Raw genomic sequence first — 22183 nt, 5'->3', positions numbered from 1 at the left:
CAGTCTGCAAAAGAGGGCCCCTGGTAGAAGGGTGGAAGGAAAGGCAGACAGGATCATGCGGAGCAGGATAGTGGCGGTGCAGAAGCAGCTGGGGCACCGGGTCTCCCGTGGCAGGATGCCCCCAGGCCCCTCAAGAGAGAATTATGGAGCGAAGCCTCGAAGGGAAGAAGCAGCCCCCGTCCACCAGAGCCCTGATGGAGAACCTCCAGCAAATGATCCGCGGGGAAATGGGCAGCCAGGTCGCCCATGCGCAAGATCCCCGCAACCGTGGGAGAAGGCAGCACTCGTCTCCGTAGGGCAACGCGGTGGAGAGAGCAATTCCTTTGTGGGCAACGGCTGTCCCCCAGGCCAACCGGAGGAAGGAAAGGCCAAGCTCGGAACGGGGAAGGTTGACCGACGAGTGGGGAACCTGAGGCGCCTCCGGGGAAGACTGCGGGGACGGCGAAGATGCCAGGGAAAAAGCCACGACGCGGCGTCCTGTCTCCGGAGAAGATGAAACAAACAGTTGCCGAACCTCTGGAGAAGAGGAGGCGTCGGGAGACGAATCAATGCCGAAATTACCTCTGACACGACTTGCGCAGCGGGAGAACGGGGCGGGGTCGGAGCCGGGGCTGCTAAAGAACGGCGCCGAAAAGGCGCCGACTCGACCTTCGACGAGGCGGCCGCCTGCGCGGAGAGACGAGGGGGGCCGGGGACACGCCCCGGCCCCTAGCCAGCCCCTGCGGCGCCGCCAGGGACAGCAGCCGCCTGAGCAGTGTCAGCTCGGCCTCGGACAAGGCCGCCGCCTGCCCAGAGGACCGAGGGGGACTCGAGGACGAGCCCCGGCAACCTCCCGCGACACCACAGGGACCCCCACGGGGGTTTGTGGCGAGGCAGAGGTGCCGTGGTCCTTAGGAGGGAACCCCGTAGGGTCGCACCCCGATGACACCACATCTCCAGAACCTGAAGCCGAACCTGTCGGCGCTGGGGCCAGAGCCGCCGGCGATGCCGCAGAAGGCCCCGCACATGGCAAGGGATCTGCAGACGTCCCAGGAAGAGGAGGAGGAAGAGCCAAAGAGACCTGCAAGGCTGCCGCATAGGCCTCCATTTGGGCTCTGGTCGCACCCATGCCGGGGAAGAGCGGGTAGGGTGGTGACGCGTAGGGCCGCACAACCCGCGGAGAACCTGCGCCACCCACAGGGCGGGGAGCGGGCCTCAGGGACAAACTGCGACACTTACCAACAGGTGAGCTACGCCCTTGCGGCCTCGGAGAGAGACGATGTCGGAGACGGAAGCGGCGGTTCTTGAACCCTTCCGCGGGGGATGGACGCGACGCCGACCTGGACATGCGGGCCGAGAGGAGTTTCATCCGGCGCTCCCGCCGGGACTTCGGCTTCATTTGCTGACATGCCTCGCAGACAGTGGAGTCGTGGTGCTCCCCCAAACACCACATACAAATGGGGTGAGGGTCCGTCGCCGACATCTGGCATGCGCAAGACGAGCACGTCTTGAAGCCCGGAGGCATTCGTACACTGTTCTCAACAAAACGCAAAGCTTAAAAAGAAGGCCTGGAAACTTGTGTGGTGTCCTTTCACTTGGTGTTCAAGGGGTATATGTGATGGTAAACAGCTGGCTTAACACGCCCTCTAGAGTTTAGCCTGAAGACTGCTCTTGTCCACGCTACTAGGATAGCTGGTCTACAAGGTTGACTTACAACCAATCATCAATAAGGGTCGTTTGGAATGATACACAGTGATCACTAGAATAGTGAGCACTACATATCAGGCCAACTTCTCACACCGCCCAACACCCCGCAGGGGCAGACATCGCCCGAAAAGCCCCAAGGGACACAAGGACCACCTCAAACCCCAGGGAGAAGAGGTAGAACGGGAGGCAGGGCCCACCGTAAGAAACACATACACAGTGAGAAAATAGCTGAACACACCTCAGCCGCAAGCAGCAGACAAGGCAGGAACGGCTCCACCACTAAAAGCGCAGACGGAAGAAGAAAGGCACAGTTGCACAAAGCACTAGCGGAACCAGAGGCAGGGGCACAAGGGAATACATCAAAGGCCACAATGGTGGATTAGAACAAGCAGGCCTGCACGGGCATGCGCAGCCAGCAGTAGGCAACACCACAGAACGGCGCACCCAGGACAAGCCAGACGCCAGCCAAAGGCAGAGGCCAGGAAGGGCCAGGACACACCTCAAAGGAGGGGCCGGTCCAGAAACACACACACGGACCCACAAAAGTTGAAGTGGAACCAGGCAGAAAAGAAAGAGAGAGACGGAGGACGGACCAAGCCGACCACCAAAACACATAAGCCAACGAAAGCCAGTCCCCCGGAACACCAGACAAAGGACCAAGCCGAAACACCGGACAGAAGTGCGGAACCGCCACAACACGATGCCACAGACAGCAGGCCAGACTGGTCTAGCGACGTAGCGAACAAGGAGAAGGACGGACCTGGGCACAACGCAAGCTGCATCAAGACAATCAACAAGAAGATCGCACCTGCGACATACCATGACGCCACGGAGAGCAAGGAGCCCAAAAAGGGCGACCACACCTCCCCAGCACATGACAGAGCTATGTAATAGCTACAATTACCCCACATAGGGTATGTTACGTCCCAAGAAACATGGAAACACCTTAGGAAAAAAATTCAGCAGCAGAGGACAAACAGAAAGACCTGCGGAGAAAACGGCAGACGGCTTGCCAATCAGCCAATAAAGAAGACACAGAAGGCCTAATCTCAGGACCTACATGGGCTTACCAACAGCCAAAACCACAAGTCAAAAAAGGGCCGGACCAGCAGCCAACAGCACCAAAGGGCCAACGGAAGGACCCTGACGGCACACCAACCACACAGAACACACAACCGGGGCTACTCGTTACTAGGCCCCAGAAAACAACAGGAGAACACCTCCCAGAACACAGACCGACATCTAGGGTCACTGAGGAGGAGGGAGAGGAAGAAGAGGAGGAGGAGGAGGACAAAGCCCCGCAAGGAACCTCTGAATGGCAGAATCCGCAGGGGTGTGAAACAAAAGAGCGCCATGGAAGGGAAGGTCAACCATCCGCTCCTTAACGTTCTCAGGGAAAACACTATCCCTCACCCAAGCATGGCGCTGGAGGGCCACTGAAGAAGCCATAGTGCGACCAAGCACCTCCAAAACGTCCAGAGCCGGCCGAAGAATAAACGCCGCCAGCTCCCGGCCATCCAACACATGGTTCCGCAGATCAGCGCAGGCACTCTCCTGAGAAGCGGAAGACAGAAGGGACTCCGCCGAATCCCACAGGCAAGAAGTGGCTCTGGCCAACACACAAAGCGTGTTAAGCGCCCGCAAGGCAGCACTGGAGGAGGCGAAGATGTTGCGCCCCCAAGGATCTAACCAACGGGCCTCCCGTGACGGGGGAGACAACACCGATGGCAAGGAGGGAAAGGCAGTCTGCAAAAGAGGGCCCCTGGTAGAAGGGTGGAAGGAAAGGCAGACAGGATCATGCGGAGCAGGATAGTGGCGGTGCAGAAGCAGCTGGGGCACCGGGTCTCCCGTGGCAGGATGCCCCCAGGCCCCTCAAGAGAGAATTATGGAGCGAAGCCTCGAAGGGAAGAAGCAGCCCCCGTCCACCAGAGCCCTGATGGAGAACCTCCAGCAAATGATCCGCGGGGAAATGGGCAGCCAGGTCGCCCATGCGCAAGATCCCCGCAACCGTGGGAGAAGGCAGCACTCGTCTCCGTAGGGCAACGAGGTGGAGAGAGCAATTCCTTTGTGGGCAACGGCTGTCCCCCAGGCCAACCGGAGGAAGGAAAGGCCAAGCTCGGAACGGGGAAGGTTGACCGACGAGTGGGGAACCTGAGGCGCCTCCGGGGAAGACTGCGGGGACGGCGAAGATGCCAGGGAAAAAGCCACGACGCGGCGTCCTGTCTCCGGAGAAGATGAAACAAACAGTTGCCGAACCTCTGGAGAAGAGGAGGCGTCGGGAGACGAATCAATGCCGAAATTACCTCTGACACGACTTGCGCAGCGGGAGAACGGGGCGGGGTCGGAGCCGGGGCTGCTAAAGAACGGCGCCGAAAAGGCGCCGACTCGACCTTCGACGAGGCGGCCGCCTGCGCGGAGAGACGAGGGGGGCCGGGGACACGCCCCGGCCCCTAGCCAGCCCCTGCGGCGCCGCCAGGGTCAGCAGCCGCCTGAGCAGTGTCAGCTCGGCCTCGGACAAGGCCGCCGCCTGCCCAGAGGACCGAGGGGGACTCGAGGACGAGCCCCGGCAACCTCCCGCGACACCACAGGGACCCCCACGGGGGTTTGCGGCGAGGCAGAGGTGCCGTGGTCCTTAGGAGGGAACCCCGTAGGGTCGCACCCCGATGACACCACATCTCCAGAACCTGAAGCCGAACCTGTCGGCGCTGGGGCCAGAGCCGCCGGCGATGCCGCAGAAGGCCCCGCACATGGCAAGGGATCTGCAGACGTCCCAGGAAGAGGAGGAGGAAGAGCCAAAGAGACCTGCAAGGCTGCCGCATAGGCCTCCATTTGGGCTCTGGTCGCACCCATGCCGGGGAAGAGCGGGTAGGGTGGTGACGCGTAGGGCCGCACAACCCGCGGAGAACCTGCGCCACCCACAGGGCGGGGAGCAGGCCTCAGGGACAAACTGCGACACTTACCAACAGGTGAGCTACGCCCTTGCGGCCTCGGAGAGAGACGATGTCGGAGACGGAAGCGGCGGTTCTTGAACCCTTCCGCGGGGGATGGACGCGACGCCGACCTGGACATGCGGGCCGAGAGGAGTTTCATCCGGCGCTCCCGCCGGGACTTCGGCTTCATTTGCTGACATGCCTCGCAGACAGTGGAGTCGTGGTGCTCCCCCAAACACCACATACAAATGGGGTGAGGGTCCGTCGCCGACATCTGGCATGCGCAAGACGAGGACGTCTTGAAGCCCGGAGGCATTCGTACACTGTTCTCAACAAAACGCAAAGCTTAAAAAGAAGGCCTGGAAACAGGCCAGGAACACGATCCGGATCCGCGTTGAACGCGGAAAAGAGGACAAACTGAAGTCAATGCGCCGGGGTGGGGCTTATGTGACCTCGCGGACGTCACGCCCGCGGAAGACGTCGGGGCGGAGTCGCGTGGTACCGCCCCCCGGCGCGCAGAGATGCTGGGCAAGAAAGTTTTCCGGGTCCAGTCTCACGCCTGGGGATAATTCTACGTTAAGGAATCTGCGGCTAGTAGTCTCTATCAGATCCCCCTGATTTGCGCAGATGAGATGCGACAACCGCCATCACTTTCGTGAACACCCGAGGGGCGCTGGAAAGGCCCAAGGGAAGCATGGTAAACTGAAAGTGCTCGTGGCCTACCATGAACCGCAGGTAGCGCAAGTGGGCCAGTAGGACGGGGATGTGAAAATAAGTGTTCTGCAAGTCCAACGCTAGCATCCAGTCTCCAGGCTTGAGGGCAGACAGAACCTGAGCTAGCGTCAACATTTTTAACATCTCCTTCCAGAGGAAGAGGTTGACGTTCCTAAGATCCAAGATAGGACGTAGGCCTTGTCCATCTTAGGCACCAGAAAGTAGTGGGAATAGCAAGCACAACCTACTTCTGGGACAGGAACTCGCTTGATGGCTCCCTTGGCCAAGAGTGACGAAACTTCCTGTTGGAGAAGGGCCAGATGATCCTCCGACATGCGATGGTACTGAGGTGGCATGGCGGGTGGGGTAGTCTCGAAGGGGAGGGAGTAGCCCTTTGGACTATTTGCAAAACTCACCTGTCCGAAGTGATGGTGCGCCAGTGGGGGAGATGAGGGCGAATCCTGCCGGCCACTGGCGTTTGGTGGCCTTGAAAGGTGGGACTAGGAAGGTTTGAAGGTTGCTGTAGAAGGGGCTGTGGTGAACTGGTCCACCTGCTGGCCCCCAGAACCACGGCGGTGGTTCCCTCGTCCCCGGCAGCGCAGGGGATGAACAGCTTGAGTTGGCCTGTGACTCTTGGCGGGACATGGAGGGGCACCCCTTCCGTAGCCACGAAAGGGGCAAAAGGCAGGGTGGGTGGTAGAGAGGCCCAAGGATCTGGCCGTGGCCCGAGAGTCCTTAAAGCGCTCCAGTGCGTTGTCTGCCTAGTCGCCGAACAGGCGACAGCCATCAAAGGGCATGTGCATAAGAGTGGATTGGACATCCCCTGAAAAACCAGTTGACCTTAACCAGGCGTAGCGTCGAAGGGCTACCGACGTGGAAATCGTCCTGCCCGGTGTGTCGGCGATATCCAGCCCACAACGGATGGTAAACTTCGTTGTCTCTCTCCCTTCAGCAACTGCACGGGAGAGTACGGACCGGGCCTCCTCCGGGCACTGATGCGACACTTGCGCTACCGTATACCACACGGAGTAGGTATAACGGCCCAACAAACATGCTGTGTTTACTGACCGCAGTACCAAGCTGGAGGAAGAAAACATCTTCTTCCCAAGAAGGTCCAGCTTTTTGGACTCCTTGTCAGGTGGTGCGTTAGGGAATGTGCCTATGGAGATAGAGGCTCCAAGCTCTCATGAGTGGGGTGTTGGGAGAGGAAAGTGGGGTCGACCGGAGCCGGGCGGTGGTGTCAGGCAACCATCCTATCCACAGGAGCCCCTGTGATGGGCCTGGACCAAGTGCCCAAAAGGATGTCAATGAGGGCTTCATTAAAGGGGAGCAGGGGCTCCGAAGAGGTCGCTGCCGGTTGAAGCACCTGTCAGAAGGTTAGTCCTGACTGCCACCATAGGTAGTTCGAGGCTGAGGGTCTCAGCCGCCCTACGCAACATTACGGCGTAAGACGCTCCCTCCTCCATAGCCACAGTAGGAGGATACAACATGCCAAGGTCTGGCGAGGTATCCAGAAAATTGGCTTCCCCCAGTTCCTCTCGCCAGTCCGGTTCATAGCCCAACTGGTCAGTCAGAGGGTCTCCAGACCCCTCCCACTCTCCTCTGGCTGCCCATCTGGTCTAAAAGAGCCAAGGTAGAACAAGGGCACAAAAGTACCAGTGAGCTCCATGTCGGGATGGAGGACGGAGTCAACGCCGGCTGAGGACACAACCGGAGTCGGCTACGGACGTGGTGCCAGTGGAGTCGGCACCGGGGGAGGTGTAACAAGGTCGACCGGCGCCGATTCGAATCCAGACCTGGATGCAAGAGGACCCTGCGGTGCTGGAGCAGCCGGCATCGAAGGCCCAGGGCCCCCCAGCCAAGTCCGCGGGGCCTGAAGGCACGCCGGCAGAGTAGGGCTGCCCAAAAATGGCATGCATTGCTTCGTAAAATTGACAAAGCTGGGCAGGGGTCGCTCCAGGACCTGGGAAAGGAGAGAAGCCCGGAGTCGACCCTTCGGGCCCCGCACATGGAGCAGCTGGAGGGGCACCACCTGCATCCCTCATCGCGTCGGTCAATGGACAGGTAGAAGTCGAAGAGCGACGATGCTTCTTCGACTTCTTGTGCTTCGACTTCCTAACCCCGAGTGCGAAGACTTGGACGAAGAGTGAGGAAGACTCCCCGAGCGGTCCCTCGACCCCCTATACGACCAGAACCTTGAAAGACGCGGAGCCGACTGCTGGGCCTCGGGGAGCTTTCGGGAGAGCTCCCGCAAAGACTTCAGATTCATGGTTTGTCAGTCGGAGCACAACTTAGGGTCGTGGTCGCGCTCCAGGCAAAAGAGGCAAACGCGGTGCGAATCTGTCACCGACATCAGTCGGCTACAGAAACCGCAAGCCTTGAAGCCGGGCATCCCTGACGTGCACCAGGAGTCAAAGAATCGAAAACGATGTCGACAAAAATTGGCAAAACGTCAGTCAAAAAGTGACTGGAGGTACCGCTCTCTTCGGAACTGCGCTGGATGGCGCAGAAAAAGAAAACTGATGTCAACTCGCGAGGGCACCATCTTTGTAGCTACCGCAACGTGATCCCAGCGACCACAACGACAACGACGAACACTGAGTCGACTGATGCCACCTTCCGACGCGCAGGTGTACTGCTGTCGAAAAACCTTCCGGATCCAGTCTGACACCTGGGGGTAATTCTAAGGTAAGGAATCTATAACTGACTGTTTCTTTCAGATTTCTTACACAACTTTAGCTACTTTGCTTACTATGCCAGGGTGTCAAGCTCGTTGCTTCAGCACTCTGTGGGGCTGTCTCTTGCAGTTTCTACGTCCAGAGCATGCTCGATTCGTGCTACTGCCGTGCGACGAGTCCAGCACTGCTCTGTCAATGTGCAGCTTTATTCAGTATGTAGCACAGATGTGTAAACAAGCTGTATAGCGTCTGGTTAGTCTTAGCCTTTTCGACTCACGGTATCACCAGGCTCCAACAGTCTTCCCCTCCACTACATACTCTATGTCAGGTCAGGAGCCACACACTGCTCCTCGCCCCCTGCGTACTATCACAGTGTCTGCCTGCACCGCCCTATGGGCCAGTGTTCTTCCTCCTCGGAGCTCATGCCGCCTGCTGTGTTGTCTCCAGCAGCGCTGCTATGTCCCGGCTGCCACTTCCCGGGCCTGGCCTCCTTCAACGCCGCTCGCCTGATCCCTTGCTGTGCACTTTGCTGCCGGGGACACTCACAGCGGTCCGAGGCTTCAGTCTACGAGCACCGCAGGCACAAACGGCACACCTCTCTGGATCTTCAGAATCTGGCCACGCTCCACTGCAAGAACAGATCGAATGCACCACAGCTCTTGCACGATGCGGCCGTAGCTGCTCCTGGCTCCGCCTCTCCGTCATCCTGGCAACAGCTTGTCCAGCCCAGGTCTTTTCATTAATCACAGGGTCGCCATCTAAGGGCCTCACGATGTTGCTTGTCCACAACTCCGCCCTTCGGTGCCTAATTCGCTTGAGCCCACTTTTTTCAGCTTAAGGGACTTTACACCTCACAATGCATGCACTGCCCTGCATTTCAGGGTTGAATGTTCACCAATTAGCCAGACCTTTTACGGATTATTTATCCTCAACGTCAGAGCTGCACTAAGGCGCAGCCACCTTGGCGTGGGCTCTTTGGTGCCTCCCCAAACTGCTTATACTTGAGAAGAGGAAACATCACACAGAAATTACTCTGAAGGTGCTTATCTGTGTTTGAGATGCAGTACTACTGGCACCGACATTCATCCTGAGTCAAAATTAACATACTCTGAAAAGTAGATGACTAGAAGATATTTCATGAACAAAAAGCTGGATATTCTACTTACCTGGTCAAGAGGCACACCTTCGGCATTGGTGATAATCATGCGTGCAACAGCGCCACATATATTATCCATAGTACGAGCATTCTGTTCCCTTGCAATAGCTGCTGAGAGAAGTGTTAGGACCTTGGGGTACTGACTGAGCAGAGTCAAGGAAAGATTATTACCACTTTGTGAGCATAATAAATAAGAGTTAGGACTGATGAGAAAGGAAGGGGAGCAGGTAGTTGAAAGAACGTGAATTTCATTCAGAGGGAAGACAAAGACAGAAGAAGTAAAACAATAAGTTACATACATTCAGTCAAAGATTTTTGATAAACACCATCGTCCCAGAATATCAGCATTTTCTGATATAATTTGAGGTATGAGATTTGTTCTGGACATTGCAATCTCAGTAATGGGAACTAGCCACTGTCTAGATTTGGAGTCAGAAAGACGTTACCCGAAGTGATGACATGGCTCCATAAAATCAGTGCATTAATTGTTATTGTTCACATCTGTGAGTAATGAACAAGCTACTTACCTTTGGTAACACCTTATCTGTTAAAAACTGTATCTAGCTGCAGATTCCTTACCTTAGAATCCCGGCGACACACTAAAATGCATCCTCCTCAACGTACGCTCCGTACACAAACACGCCATGGAAATCTGGAACATACTTGACTCTCTCTCTCTCTCGCACGACATCGCCTTCTTCACAGAGACTTGGACCAACGCATCCTCCGCCCCCGACATCAGCACCGCCATCCCAGACGGATACAAGATCCAGAGGAAAGACCGCCACAACCACCCAGGAGGGGGCCTCGCCATCGCCCACAAGAGCACCCTCCGCCTCACCACCTCCATCGCAACCTCCCCTCCCCCGAACACCTGCACTTCCAGATCCAGACCACCCCCAAAGCCACACTCTGAGGAACCCTCGTCTGCAGACCCCCGGCCCCTGAACACCCTTCGCCACCACCATCACCGACTTCATCTCACCCCACGCCATCACCTCAACAAACTACATACTCATTGGAGACCTGAACTTCCACCTAGACAACCCCTGCGACCCCAACTCCACCATCCTTTGTGACCACCTTGCCAGCATCGGACTTAAACAACTCGTCAACACACCAACCAACAGAACAGGACACACCCTCGACCTCATCTTCACGACAGGAAACAGCGTCCAATTCAGCCACACAACGCAGCCGCCATGGACCGACCACCACTGCGTACACTTCGCCATCAACAAACCCAAGGCACCCAAACCAGCCCCACACCCACCACGAAGGAACTGGAGCAAGGTTACCGACGAGCAACTTAACTCCACCCTCACCCGAGATAACCACACCTGGGCACCCGACGCAAACGACGCAGCCAGAGAACTTCACACCTGGATCTCCAACTGTGCAGACGAGCTCGCCCGCTATGCAAACCTGACAGACAACGCCCCAGGAAAGCCGCCTGGTTCATCACCGCTCTCCAAGAAGCCAGACGCACCTGCAGACCCCTGGAGAACAACTGGAGAAACACCGAGACAACCAACAACCACACCATCTACAAGGACGCCATGACAGACTACCACAACCAGCTCAGAGCCACCAAGAGGAACTTCATCCACAACAAAATCCTGACCAACTCCAAGGAACCTTTCAGTGTCATTCAAGAATTCACCAACCAACGCAGCGAAGCCACAGACATCACCCCATCCCAAAACCTCTGCAACAAGCTTGGAACCTATTTCCACCTCAAAATCAAAAACCTCTACGACAACTTCATCGACCATCCACCAGGCGTCACAGATGGCCCCCCCGCCCTCCAGAAACACCAGCCAGCCCACCATCTCCAACTGGATACCGATCAGGCCGAAGACACCGCCTCGACCATGAAAAGCATCCACTCGGGGGGCCCCCACCGACCTCGGCCCCACTCACATTTACCACAGAGCCGTGGCCACCATCGCACCCGAACTACAACGCACCATCAAGACCACCTTCAAAACAGGCCCCTTCCCAGATGACTGGAAGCACGCAGAAGTCAGACCCCTGCTCAAGAAACCCACAGCTGACCCCACCGACCTCAAGAACTATGGGCCCATCTCGCTCCTCCCCTTTGCAGCCAAAGTTGCAGAGAAAACAGTCAACAGGAAACTGACACGATTCCTTGAAGAGAACGCCGTCCACGACGTGTCCCAATCCAGATTCCGAAGACCCCACAGCACAGAGACCGCCCTACTCGCCGCCACAGACGACATCCGCACCCTTCTGGACCAAGGCCACTCCCCAGCCCTCATCCTACTCGACCTATCAGCGGCCTCAACACCGTCTCCCACCGCACACTAGTCACCAGACTACACGACGCAAGCATACAAGGAACAGCCTTGGACTGGATCTGATCATTCCTCACCGGAAGAAGCCAAAGGATCAGCCTCCCACCCTTCCTCTCCTACCCCACCAAAAATCACCTGCCGAGTCCCACAGGGTTCATCACTGAGCCCCACACTCTTCAACATCCACATGGCCACCCTCACAGCCATCGTCCAACAACACGGCCTCAACATCGTATCCTACGACGACCACACCCAGCTCATCCTCTCCCTCACCAAAGACCCCACCACTGCCAAACTCAACTTCCAGAAAGGAATGAAAGACGTTGCAGTCTGGATGACCAACAGCTGCCTGAAGCTCAACGCCGAGAAGACAGAAGTCCTCGTCTTCGGTACCACCCCTTCTGCATGGGACAGCACCAGGTGGCCGACTGCCCTCGGAAGCCCACCTACCCCCCAGACCACACCAAGAACCTCGGCATTGTATTCGACTCCTCATTCACCATGAACGGACAGGTCAACGCCGTCACCTCCAGCTGCTTCAACATCCTCCGCAAGACCTTCAAGTGGATCCCCCCTGAGTCAAGGAACACAGTCACTCACGCACTCATCACCAGCAGACTGGACTATGGATACACACTCTACGCTGGCATCAACAAGTCCCTACTCCGCAAACTCCAGACAATACAGATTATCGCCGCCAGACTCGTCCTCGGCATTCCCCGACATGAACACATCAGCCAACACCTATGAAGTCTCCACTGGCTCCCCGTGGAGAAAAGAGTCACTTTAAAAATCCTCACTCACGCCTACAAATGCTTACACAACAACGGACCCAAACACCTCAACGACAGAATCAACTTCCATGTACCCAAAAGAAACCTTCGATCTTCCAACCTTGCACTGGCTGAAACCCCACGCATCCACAGAGCCACAGCAGGTGGAAGTTCCTTCTCTCACATTGCAACCAAGACCTGGAACGAGCTACCGGCAGACATCAGACGCGTCCTTTCCCTCAACACCTTCAGGAAGACCCTCAAGACCTGGCTCTTCAGCTAAACAGATCTGCGGACCCCCTCCCCATAGCGCCTTGAGACCCTCACGGGTGAGTAGCGCTTACAATTCCCTGATTGATTGATTAGAATATTCCACTGGCGTCAGACTGGATCTGGAAAGTTTGGCGCACTAAACCTGTGCACCGGTATGTGGCGTTGTTTGGCTCTGTGTCGGCATCCGCACTAAAGGTGCCATGAGCCATGCCTATATAGACTCCACTCCAACAAGCTGAAATCAGTTTCTTTTTGTGACTTTCCATGCCAGAAGTACAGGGACACGCAGAATGCTGGCACACTGGTGTGCATCACTACGGCCTTCAGAAGAGAAACCCTAATAGATCAGTTCGCAGAGCAGGGAGGATCGGGAATGAATCTGCGGCTAGACAGAGTCTCTACCAGATAAGGCATTTCTGAAGGTAAGTAACTTGTTCATCTGATAGAGACTTCTAGCCGCACACTCTAGCTGCAGATTCCTTACCTTAGAATAGGTACCCAGGGGTCTGCCACTGACCCTATCGCGGCTCGTTAGCCACCACTGCAGATCTTTTACAGCTCACTCGTAAATCTGGACCATGTCGGAGTGATTCCCCTGATGCGGAGTCCACGGAAACAACAGGTGTAACTGCAGAGCCTGACTATGCCAGCGGGCCTTTGTCACTAGCAGGATGCAGGAGGCCGTGAGACCCAGCAGCCTCAGGGTCAGTCTCACTGAAATCCAGCACAGTGGTTAAAACATTGGTATGATAGCCTCAATATCCCGGACTCGCCGCTTGGGAAGATTCGCTTGAAAGTGCACCATATCAGCTTCAATAAAAGGGAACGTCTGAGAGGTAGTCAGGTGTGACTTCAGCAAGTTGATAGTGAACCCCAGTGAATGCTGCAGGTTTATCGTAGTCTGGAGATGGGAGCGGACCACCTGTGGCGAGCCTGCCTTCAAAAGCCAATCACTGAGGTAGAGGAAGACTAGAACCCCTCACCTCTGGAGGTGATCTGCGACTATTGCCATCACTTTAGTAATAGCATAGCAAACTGGAAGTGCTCTTGGCCGACTGTGAACTGCAGGAAATGTCTGTGGACAGGCAGGGTAGGGATGTGAGTTACTTACCAGTAACTGCAGTTATCCAGTATTGGTATTTTCATAGATTCACATGCTCAAATCATTCCCCATCATCGAGATGGGAGTCCCCGGTACATTTACAAGGGTAATGTCAGATTAGACCTAGAAGGTAAAAGGCCTGTTAGAAGGTAACAGGCCTAAGGGTTTATATTTAGTAACATACATATCTAAGTCCTTATTTAAAAAAGGACCACGCTTAAGACAACAACCAATCAGCTGACACCACCCTCTAGAACCTTCCTGGAAGGAGCTCCAGTCCCTCAGATTTTCTTAAGCACTGTGCGTAACCAGAGGTACAACTGAGAGGATTAAGTGAGCCCTTCCAAGGGAGGCAGGCGGGTCGCATGTGAATCTATGAAAGATACCAATACTGGATAACTGCAGTTACAGGTAAGTAACTCATTTCTTATCCAGTTTTAGGGTATCTTTCATAGATTCACGTGCTTGAATCAGAATAAAAAGCAGTAATGAGCACATTTCTATTATATATATATAAGCCGCACATATACGAAATAGGTCAACAACTATTTTTTGAGAATGAAATATAAAAGCAAGCATACATATAATTGAAATGCATATAAATATGAAACAGCAAATGCATAGTCTACAATATTGACATAACGAATAGAAGAGAACAGAGAAATGTGCATTAGAAATGTTGGCGGGATGGAAGGAAGGCTCACATTTATTGAAATGGATGTCTTAGCACCGCCTGTACCACCACTGCATCCTTCATCAATTCAGAATCCAAGCAGTAACGCTTAGTTAATGTATGCAGCGATTTCCAGGTTGCTGCTCTACAAATGATCGAGAGGGGCACACCAGCAAACAACGCCAAAAATGTAGATATTGCCCTAGTGGAATGGGCACAAACTTTTGATTGTTGAGGTTGACCAGCTTGCTGGTGACAGAAGAGAATAGCACTAGAGATCCATCTGGATATGCTCTGTTTCGTTAAGGGAAAACCTTTTCTGGGTAAACTGTAAGCTACAAAAATCTGATTAGACTTGCGAAAGGATTTGGTTCTGTCTAGATAAAATTTAAGGCAGCGCTTCAAGTCCAAAGAATGCAAGGCTCATTCAGATGCCGTTTGTGTATTTGGAAAGAAGGATTTTAAGACAATTGGCTCATTAAGATGAAAGTCCGATGGGACTTAGGTATAAATTTCCGGTTGGTACGAAGGATCACTATTGTTCTTAAATTGAATAAATGGTTTTTGTATTGTGAAAGCTTGAAGTTCACTCACACTTCATGCGGACACAAGAGCTAGAAGAAGAGCAGAGAAGTTTTCCATGAAAGGAATTTTAAGTCAGCTCAATGTATTGGCTCAAATGGGTGCTTCATAAGTGGAGCAAGTACAATGTTGAGTTGCCACGTTTAAGGTGGAGATTTTACAGGAGGAAAAGTTCTGAATAGACCAATAAGAAACGGTTTTATCAGTCTGCTTGGCCACAAGGAAGAACCTTTGGAAGATCTTCGAAAACGGGAAATTACAGCCAAGTGAACTTTGATCGAAGTATGAGGCAGACCTGAATTCGCTAGATGGAGAAGATATGGCAAGACTTCCTCCGGAGATCATTTGAGGGGATGCACCTTAGCAGACCAACATCAGACATAGAATATTTTCCATTTGAAAGAATAAGTTCTGTTGGTACTGTCCGCTCTAGCACGAGACAAAATCTTCCTGCATTCTTGAGGAATGTTCAGGTCTCAAAATTCCTGGAACTCAGGGGCCAAGCCGATAATCTCAGTGAGCCTAGATCCGGGTGCTTTACTGGTCCCTGGTTCATCATTAGAAAAGAGGGAAACGGCTTAAGAGGAATCAGCGGCTATAAGGACAGAGATGAAGTTCTGTGGACTAATGTTGGCGAGGCCACGCTGGAGCTATTAGAATTAGTTTGCAAGGTTCTGCTTTCATCTTTTTTAGAACCCTGAGAAGGAGAGGAATCGGTGGAAAAGCGCAGGCAAATACGCCGGACCATGCTATTGAAAACGCATTCCACAGAGATCCCTGTTGGGGGTGCCAGCTTGTTAAGTGTTGGCCTTTGGCGTTGCTGTTTGAGGCAAACAGGCCTATCGTTGGTTCACCCCAGTGACAGAAGATTCTGTTGAGAGTATCTTGGTTCAACTCCCACTCGTGGCAGGTTGTCTGTAATCTGCTTAATGAATACGCTATTATATTTCCCTTTTCTGGAACTTTCTCCGCTCTCAACAAGATTCAGTGTTGAATTTCCCAGTTCTGCATTCGTTGAGATTCTTGGGAGAGGGAGAGAGATCGATTTCCTCCTTGTTTGTTAGATAGTGCATTGTCGTAGTATTGTCTGTCCTGACAAGCACTAGAGAATTTTGTATGCTGGGTAGGAAAGCTTGAAGGGCTAGAAAGACTGCTCTTAGTTACAAGAGATTTATGTGCAGATCCCGCTGAGAAGGTTGCCACTTGCCACTGATCTTATGTTCCTGTAGGAAGGCTCCCCAACCTTCCAGAGAAGCATCTGTCGTTATCACCTGAAGATAGGCTTTTGGAAGGAAAGATAAGCCCTTAGACAGATGGCGAGGGTGAGTCCGTCAAGTTATAGAGGCAACCATTTGTAGAGTCACTTGGATTATGTCGTTGAAGGTCCCGTTTACCTGAACCCATTGAGCGGTCAAGGCTTCCTGGAGAGGATGCATGTGTAGACGGCAATGGGGAATCAGAAGAATACAAGAGGACATCATGCCCATCAGAGATTTGTACAGGCGCACCGAAAGAGACTTTCTTCTTTGTATGCGGCTTGCTAATGTCAGGGTTTCTGTTATCTTTACTCTGTTGGATAGGCCCTTTTAGGAACCGTATCTAGGATAGGTCCCAGGAACGTTAGACGTTCAGTAGGCAGTAGGCTGTAGGACTGATTTCTCTAGGTTTATTGTAAGACCCAATTCATTGAAAAGCCGCAAACAGGCTTTAGAAGACTTCTGTGCGGCGTTGAAAGCAGGAGCTTTGATGAGCCAGTCGTCGAGATATGGGAAACCTGGTGATGACATCTGAGATATGCAGCTACTGGAGCTAGGCACTTTATAAAAATGCACGAGCACGAAAGGTAAAACTCGGAATTGATAATGCCTGCCGGTTACAGCGAACCTTAGAAATTTTTTGTGCTTCTTGTGAATAGGTTAGACGATACGCTGCTGATCTCGAAAAGCCCTATGGGCCTCCAAAAACTCCTGACCCGCTTCACCGACTTCTGCAACACCAGGGGCCTTGTAATTAACACCTCCAAGACCAAGTTAATGGCCATGACCCCTCCAGGAACTTCAAGAACAACATTAGGGTGGACAATTCGAAACTGGAGCTGGTCACAGCTTTTGACTATCTCGGGGTGAGGGTCAATAACAAGCTGAACTGGGCCCCACATCTCTCCAAAATGCTCCTGTGCCACAAACGCACAGCTGGAGCTATAGCGAGACACCAGAGGCTGTCTTATAGTCGTCCAATTGCTGCAGCAACAGAGGTCTACCAGGGGAAGGCTCTACCAGCATCTCTCTATGGGGCGGAACTATGGGGATTCGATAACCCCACAGATCTGATTAAATCAGAAAACAAATTCTTTAGAGATATTGTTTCACTCCCCCAGTCTACTCCCCTAGCTCCCCTTCGCAGCGACCTTGGCAGACATCCTATAAGCGACGTGGCTAGACTACGCCCTCTATTATACTGGGTTAGGCTAAGGAGGTCTCCGGACCTGGGCCAGTACGCATCTGCTCTGAACGACATTCTCCTACTTGGTGCTCACTTCAAGATTCCCTGGGTATCTAACCTATACAAACTGGTGGTGGCATTGGGCTTGAGCGAGTTTTGGGAGAGCCATAGCCCCCCTTCCAAAGCCATTGTAAAAAAAATCTATTGGGCCTGGATCAACGCTGCTACCCTGAGGTCCCAGAAAGGTATTCTCAGCGAGAAATTTCTAGACGCTAAACCCACACCTAGACTAGAGGCCTTCTTGGACCTGATAGAGTCTCCCAGCGATAGGTCACTATACCTCAAGCATAGATATGGTACTCTACCATTACACGTGTTCCAGTCAGGGTGGAGTTGCAAGCAGGGTGCTGCAAAGGGCTGCCCGGGTTGTGCCTCTCCTACGGAATCAATCGCCCATTTTCTGTTTGCTTGCCGGGCATACAGTCAGGTATGATCTAGATGGCTGAAACCCATCTGTCTAAATCTGGGCAGTAGGTCAGCCAGGGTGGCCCTGCGCATCCTTACCTATGAGACAACAGTCCCTAGTGTCATCTGCGGGACTGCCAAGTTCCTGGGGGGGGCATGGAGGATTAGACAGAGGCTTCTTAAGAAGCGCCAGCCTTTGTGCTAATGTTTAAATGTCACTTGATCCAGCCTAGCCCCTAGCACTTCTTGAACTGGCTTACTGCTGCTATATTTGTCTTTTTTTTACACTGTATAGATTGCTGACCACCTTTCCCCTCGGGGCTTATGAATTATACTGCTACAGACATTGTCATAATTCTCTCTTGTTTTTATTCATCTTAATCATTGTTTTTATATGTTTTATACTTTTTTGATATTTTATATATCGAATAAAGTTTTTTGACTGACTGACTGAATAGGTTTATGGAAATAGGTGTCTTGGGTTTCCAAGGATACCATGGAGTCCTTCCCATTGAGAAGCTGCATGACTTTCTGAATGGTGACCATGCGGAATGACTTTAAGGAATTTGTTTAGAATTCGTAACCCTAAAATTGGCCTCCACTTGTTTTTCTTCTTCCGCACTAAAAAGAAACGGGAACAGAAGCCTTTTGCCCTTGATGAAAGGGAACACGCTCTATTGCTCCTTTTTGGATCACTGATAATATTTCCAACTGTAACAGGCGTAAAATGCTTGTGAGCCAGAAGTTGAGGAGGTGTTGGCGGAGGTGGCTGTATAAATTCTAGGAAATGGCCGAATTGTAACAGTTGTAGGACCCAGAGATCCGTTGTAATTTGCTTCCAGTTTTGGAGATAATGGGATATTTGCCTCCTACTTTGGGGGGAGGTGAAGAAATTGCAATTGGCAGAAGTGAGAGGTCATTCACGTCTTGCAGAAAGTTTTTGTCATCCAGTCTTCCCTCGAAAGAAAGATTTATTGTAGGTAGCTGCAGGCTTTTGTCTCTGAGCGAACTGCATCCTGTATTGCTGGCCAGAGGAGGTATAAAAAGGATACCTACACTGCTGGTAACCTCCCCTGTAGGATGACTGGCTTTTAACCCGTGCAACACGAAAAGTGATTGATTTGTACTGGAGGGTGCCAAAAGCTTTGGCCGTATCAGTATCTTTTTTGATTCCCCCAAAGGGCTTTGTCAATATGCTTACCGAATAGTTCTTGTCCTCCTAAGGCATATCTAGAATATTGGTCTGGATGTCAGGCCTGAATGTTGTAGCCTTTAGCCATCCTTGGCGCCTTAGGACCGCAGCTCCAGTTAGCTGACAGAAACCAGTGGAAGTTATGTCCATCTCGCAGTCAATCTCTGAAGCGGAGCGTTCGCTCTCCAGTAAAACTTTCCTTGCCTCCTCCTTGATGTCTTGTGGGAGATCGTTGAGGTAAGGAGCGATGTCTGACCACATCTGTCTGTTGTAGCGCTCCAGTAGCACTAAGGAATTGGATGCTCTGTCAACACCGACATAGTGGAAAAAAAGTTTACCAATGTTATCTAGCCTCCTCCCCTCCTGATCTGGGGTTGCTGATAGGGGAGCCGATGGGTTCTTTGACCTACGTTGTGCCGACTGGGCAATCATGGAATCAGGTCTGGGGTGACCTATGCTACAGAAAGACGCATCGTCAGGAGCTTTGTATTTTTTGTCGCGCCTTGGAAAGGATGGAGGAACTGTTGCAGGGTTTCTCATTATCTTAGTGCCCTGATGCTAAATATAGTCGATAATGGGCATAGACCTGACCGATTTTTTAAAAGGTTCTTTTGAAATTGTATAGGAAACAGTTTTATGAATGAGTAGGCATTGGAAGCTCGAAACGTCTGGCTGCTCTTTCCAAGAGATTATGAAATCCTCCAATATCCTCTGGAGGAGAGTCTACTTGAGGCGGAGATGAACGAGTTCCTTACCTTCGGTAACGGTGTATCTGGTAGAGACACAGTCTAGCCGCAGATTCCTTAACTTAGAATATCCCCAGGCGTCAGACTGGATCCGGAAAACCTTTTCCCCAGCAGTATCTCTGCACGTTGGGGGGCGGCGTCGCCCAGCTCTGTCCCAACGTTGTCCATGGAAGTGAGGTCAATCGAGTCATACAAGACTCCCCAGGCGTGCCGACGTGAGTTTTCTACAGTGAAACTTTTCCGCGCCACAACGCGGAGCCATGACAAAAACTGTGAGAGTATAGGAACAGTGTGTCAAAAAAGAACAAAACAATTGAAACAACAATTCTAAGAAATCATAGAGTGAGAAACAACACCATGTTGAAAAAGTATTCAACACTGGAAGGGACTGAAGGGATCAAACAGAGTACCCGTCCCAGTAAAAGTCCCAACAAAGCGAAGAGCCGTGGCCCCCCTAAAAGGCAACGGTAGTGGAAACGAATGGCATGACAGAGGACAGTATGCAACCACAGTATGGAACTGTTCAAACACAAAGGAAGAGAGGTATGAGGCAATTTTATCTGCACCTATTATTAAAGTTAGTCAAGAGTTTTTCAGGCTTGTTTAGGGTGCTAAGGATCTGAGATTCAATACCTCTAAATCTCCAATTCAGTTATACACAAAGAAAATATGATCCAGCACACCATAGAAGAACAAGTTACTTACCTTCGGTAACGATGTATCTGTAAGAAACATTAGTTAGTTAGATTCCTCACCTTAGAATATCCCCAGGCGTCAGACTGGATCTGGAAGATTTTTCGTCAGCAATACCCCTTGCGCGTCGCTAGGCGTCGTCTGCGGCTCCGCGTCCGTCGTCGGCGTCGTGCGCCGGAATGACGTCGGAGTACTTAGAAGCCGCTCTCGCGCGCTGACGTCAGTTCTTGTACACAGCCTTCCGGGTCAGGAACGCAGAGCCATGCAAGATACCGACACTGGTGCCAAAAAATGCTAGGGCCCTGAAAGGGATATCCTTAACCCTAGATGTCAGTTCGCAGAACGGGGAGGATGGGTGGGTCGGTGAGGAATCTAACTAACTAATGTTTCTTACAGATACATCGTTACCGAAGGTAAGTAACTTGTTCATCTGAAAGAAACACGTTAGTTAGATTCCTCACCTTAGAATAGATACCCAAGCAATACCATCCCCGGTGGTGGGTCTGCGAACCAAGATCACACCAGAAAGTCCTGGAGGACAGAACGGCCAAAGAAGCCATCCCTCCGGACTTGGCTGTCAAGGCAATAAAGCCTGGCAAACGTGTGTAGAGAAGCCCACGTTGCCGCCTGACAGATGTCCTGCAAAGGGACACCCCGTCCCAAAGCAGTAGTAGCCGCTGTGGCCCGAGTAGAATGGGCGCGCAGCCCAACAGGAGGGTGCTTTTTTGCCAAGGAATAACAAATTTTGATGCACAAAACGACCCACCGAGAGATGGTCCGTTTGTGCACAGCTTTCCCCTTCTTAGCACCCACGTATCCAGCGAAAAGTTGGTCGTCCACCCGGAACTGCTTTGTGCGGTCCAGATAAAAGGAGAGCGCACGTTTTGGGTCCAGACGGTGGAGCCTCTCTTCCTCTTTGGAAGGATGCGGAGGCGGAAAAAAGGTGGGCAAGGTGACAGACTGCCCAAGATGAAAGGGGGTCACCACTTTCGGAAGAAAGGAGGGACGAGGCCGAAGGACAACCTTGTCCGGATGAACAGAGAGAAAAGGAGGCTTTGAAGATAAAGCCTGGAGCTCACTCACCCGTCTAGCCGAGGTGATGGCTACCAGAAAAGCAGTCTTAAGCGTCAGCAGACGAAGAGGACAATTATGAAGAGGCTCAAAAGGAGCGCACATTAGAAATGTGAGAACAAGATTCAAGTCCCACTGAGGCATTACAAAAGGGACAGGAGAGAACGTGTGAGTAATGCCTTTTAGAAAGCGTGTAACTACAGGGGACTTGAAAAGAGAAGGCTGATCAGGAAGCCGCAAGAAGGCAGAGATGGCAGCAAGATAATCTTTCAAGGTGCCCAGGGCAGAGCCCTGCCGGGCCAAAGAAAGAAGAAAGAGGAGAACCTCAGAAAGAGGGGCGGAAAGGGGATCCACTGCCTTTGCTGTGCACCATGCCACAAATTTGTTCCACCGGCAGGCGTATACCGTCTTTGTGGAGGGACGCCTGGCTGCCAGAATGATATCACAGACTTCAGGAGGCAAGTCAAATGGCATCAACTGCCGCCGCTCAATCTCCACGCATGGAGGTGGAGGCTGGACAGGTTCGGGTGGAGGACCGTCCCCTGCTGCTGCGACAGAAGATCCTCCCGAAGGGGCAGACGTATCGGAGGATCGGTCAACATACTGAGTAGCTCAGGATACCAGTACCTTCGTGCCCAATCCGGAGCCACCAAGATGACTTCGGCCCGGTCGTGCCTGATCTTCTTCAG

General features: G+C 52.6%; 1 protein-coding gene across 1 annotated transcript in view; it reads right to left on the bottom strand.

Moving 5' to 3' along the window:
* Window positions 1-22183, bottom strand: part of IPO4 (importin 4) — a 3494625-nt gene that overhangs the window by 251755 nt on the left and 3220687 nt on the right. Inside the window, exon 27 of the mRNA XM_085624107.1 lies at window positions 9175-9307. Within this exon, the coding sequence (XP_085480233.1) occupies window positions 9175-9307 (133 nt within the window). The remainder of the gene's footprint in view (window positions 1-9174; window positions 9308-22183) is intronic.

Source organism: Triturus cristatus, chromosome 1_1 (genome assembly GCF_964204655.1).
Source record: "Triturus cristatus chromosome 1_1, aTriCri1.1, whole genome shotgun sequence".
In the NCBI taxonomy this organism is placed as follows: domain Eukaryota; kingdom Metazoa; phylum Chordata; class Amphibia; order Caudata; family Salamandridae; genus Triturus; species Triturus cristatus.
This window is presented reverse-complemented; position numbering and strand designations above follow the sequence as displayed.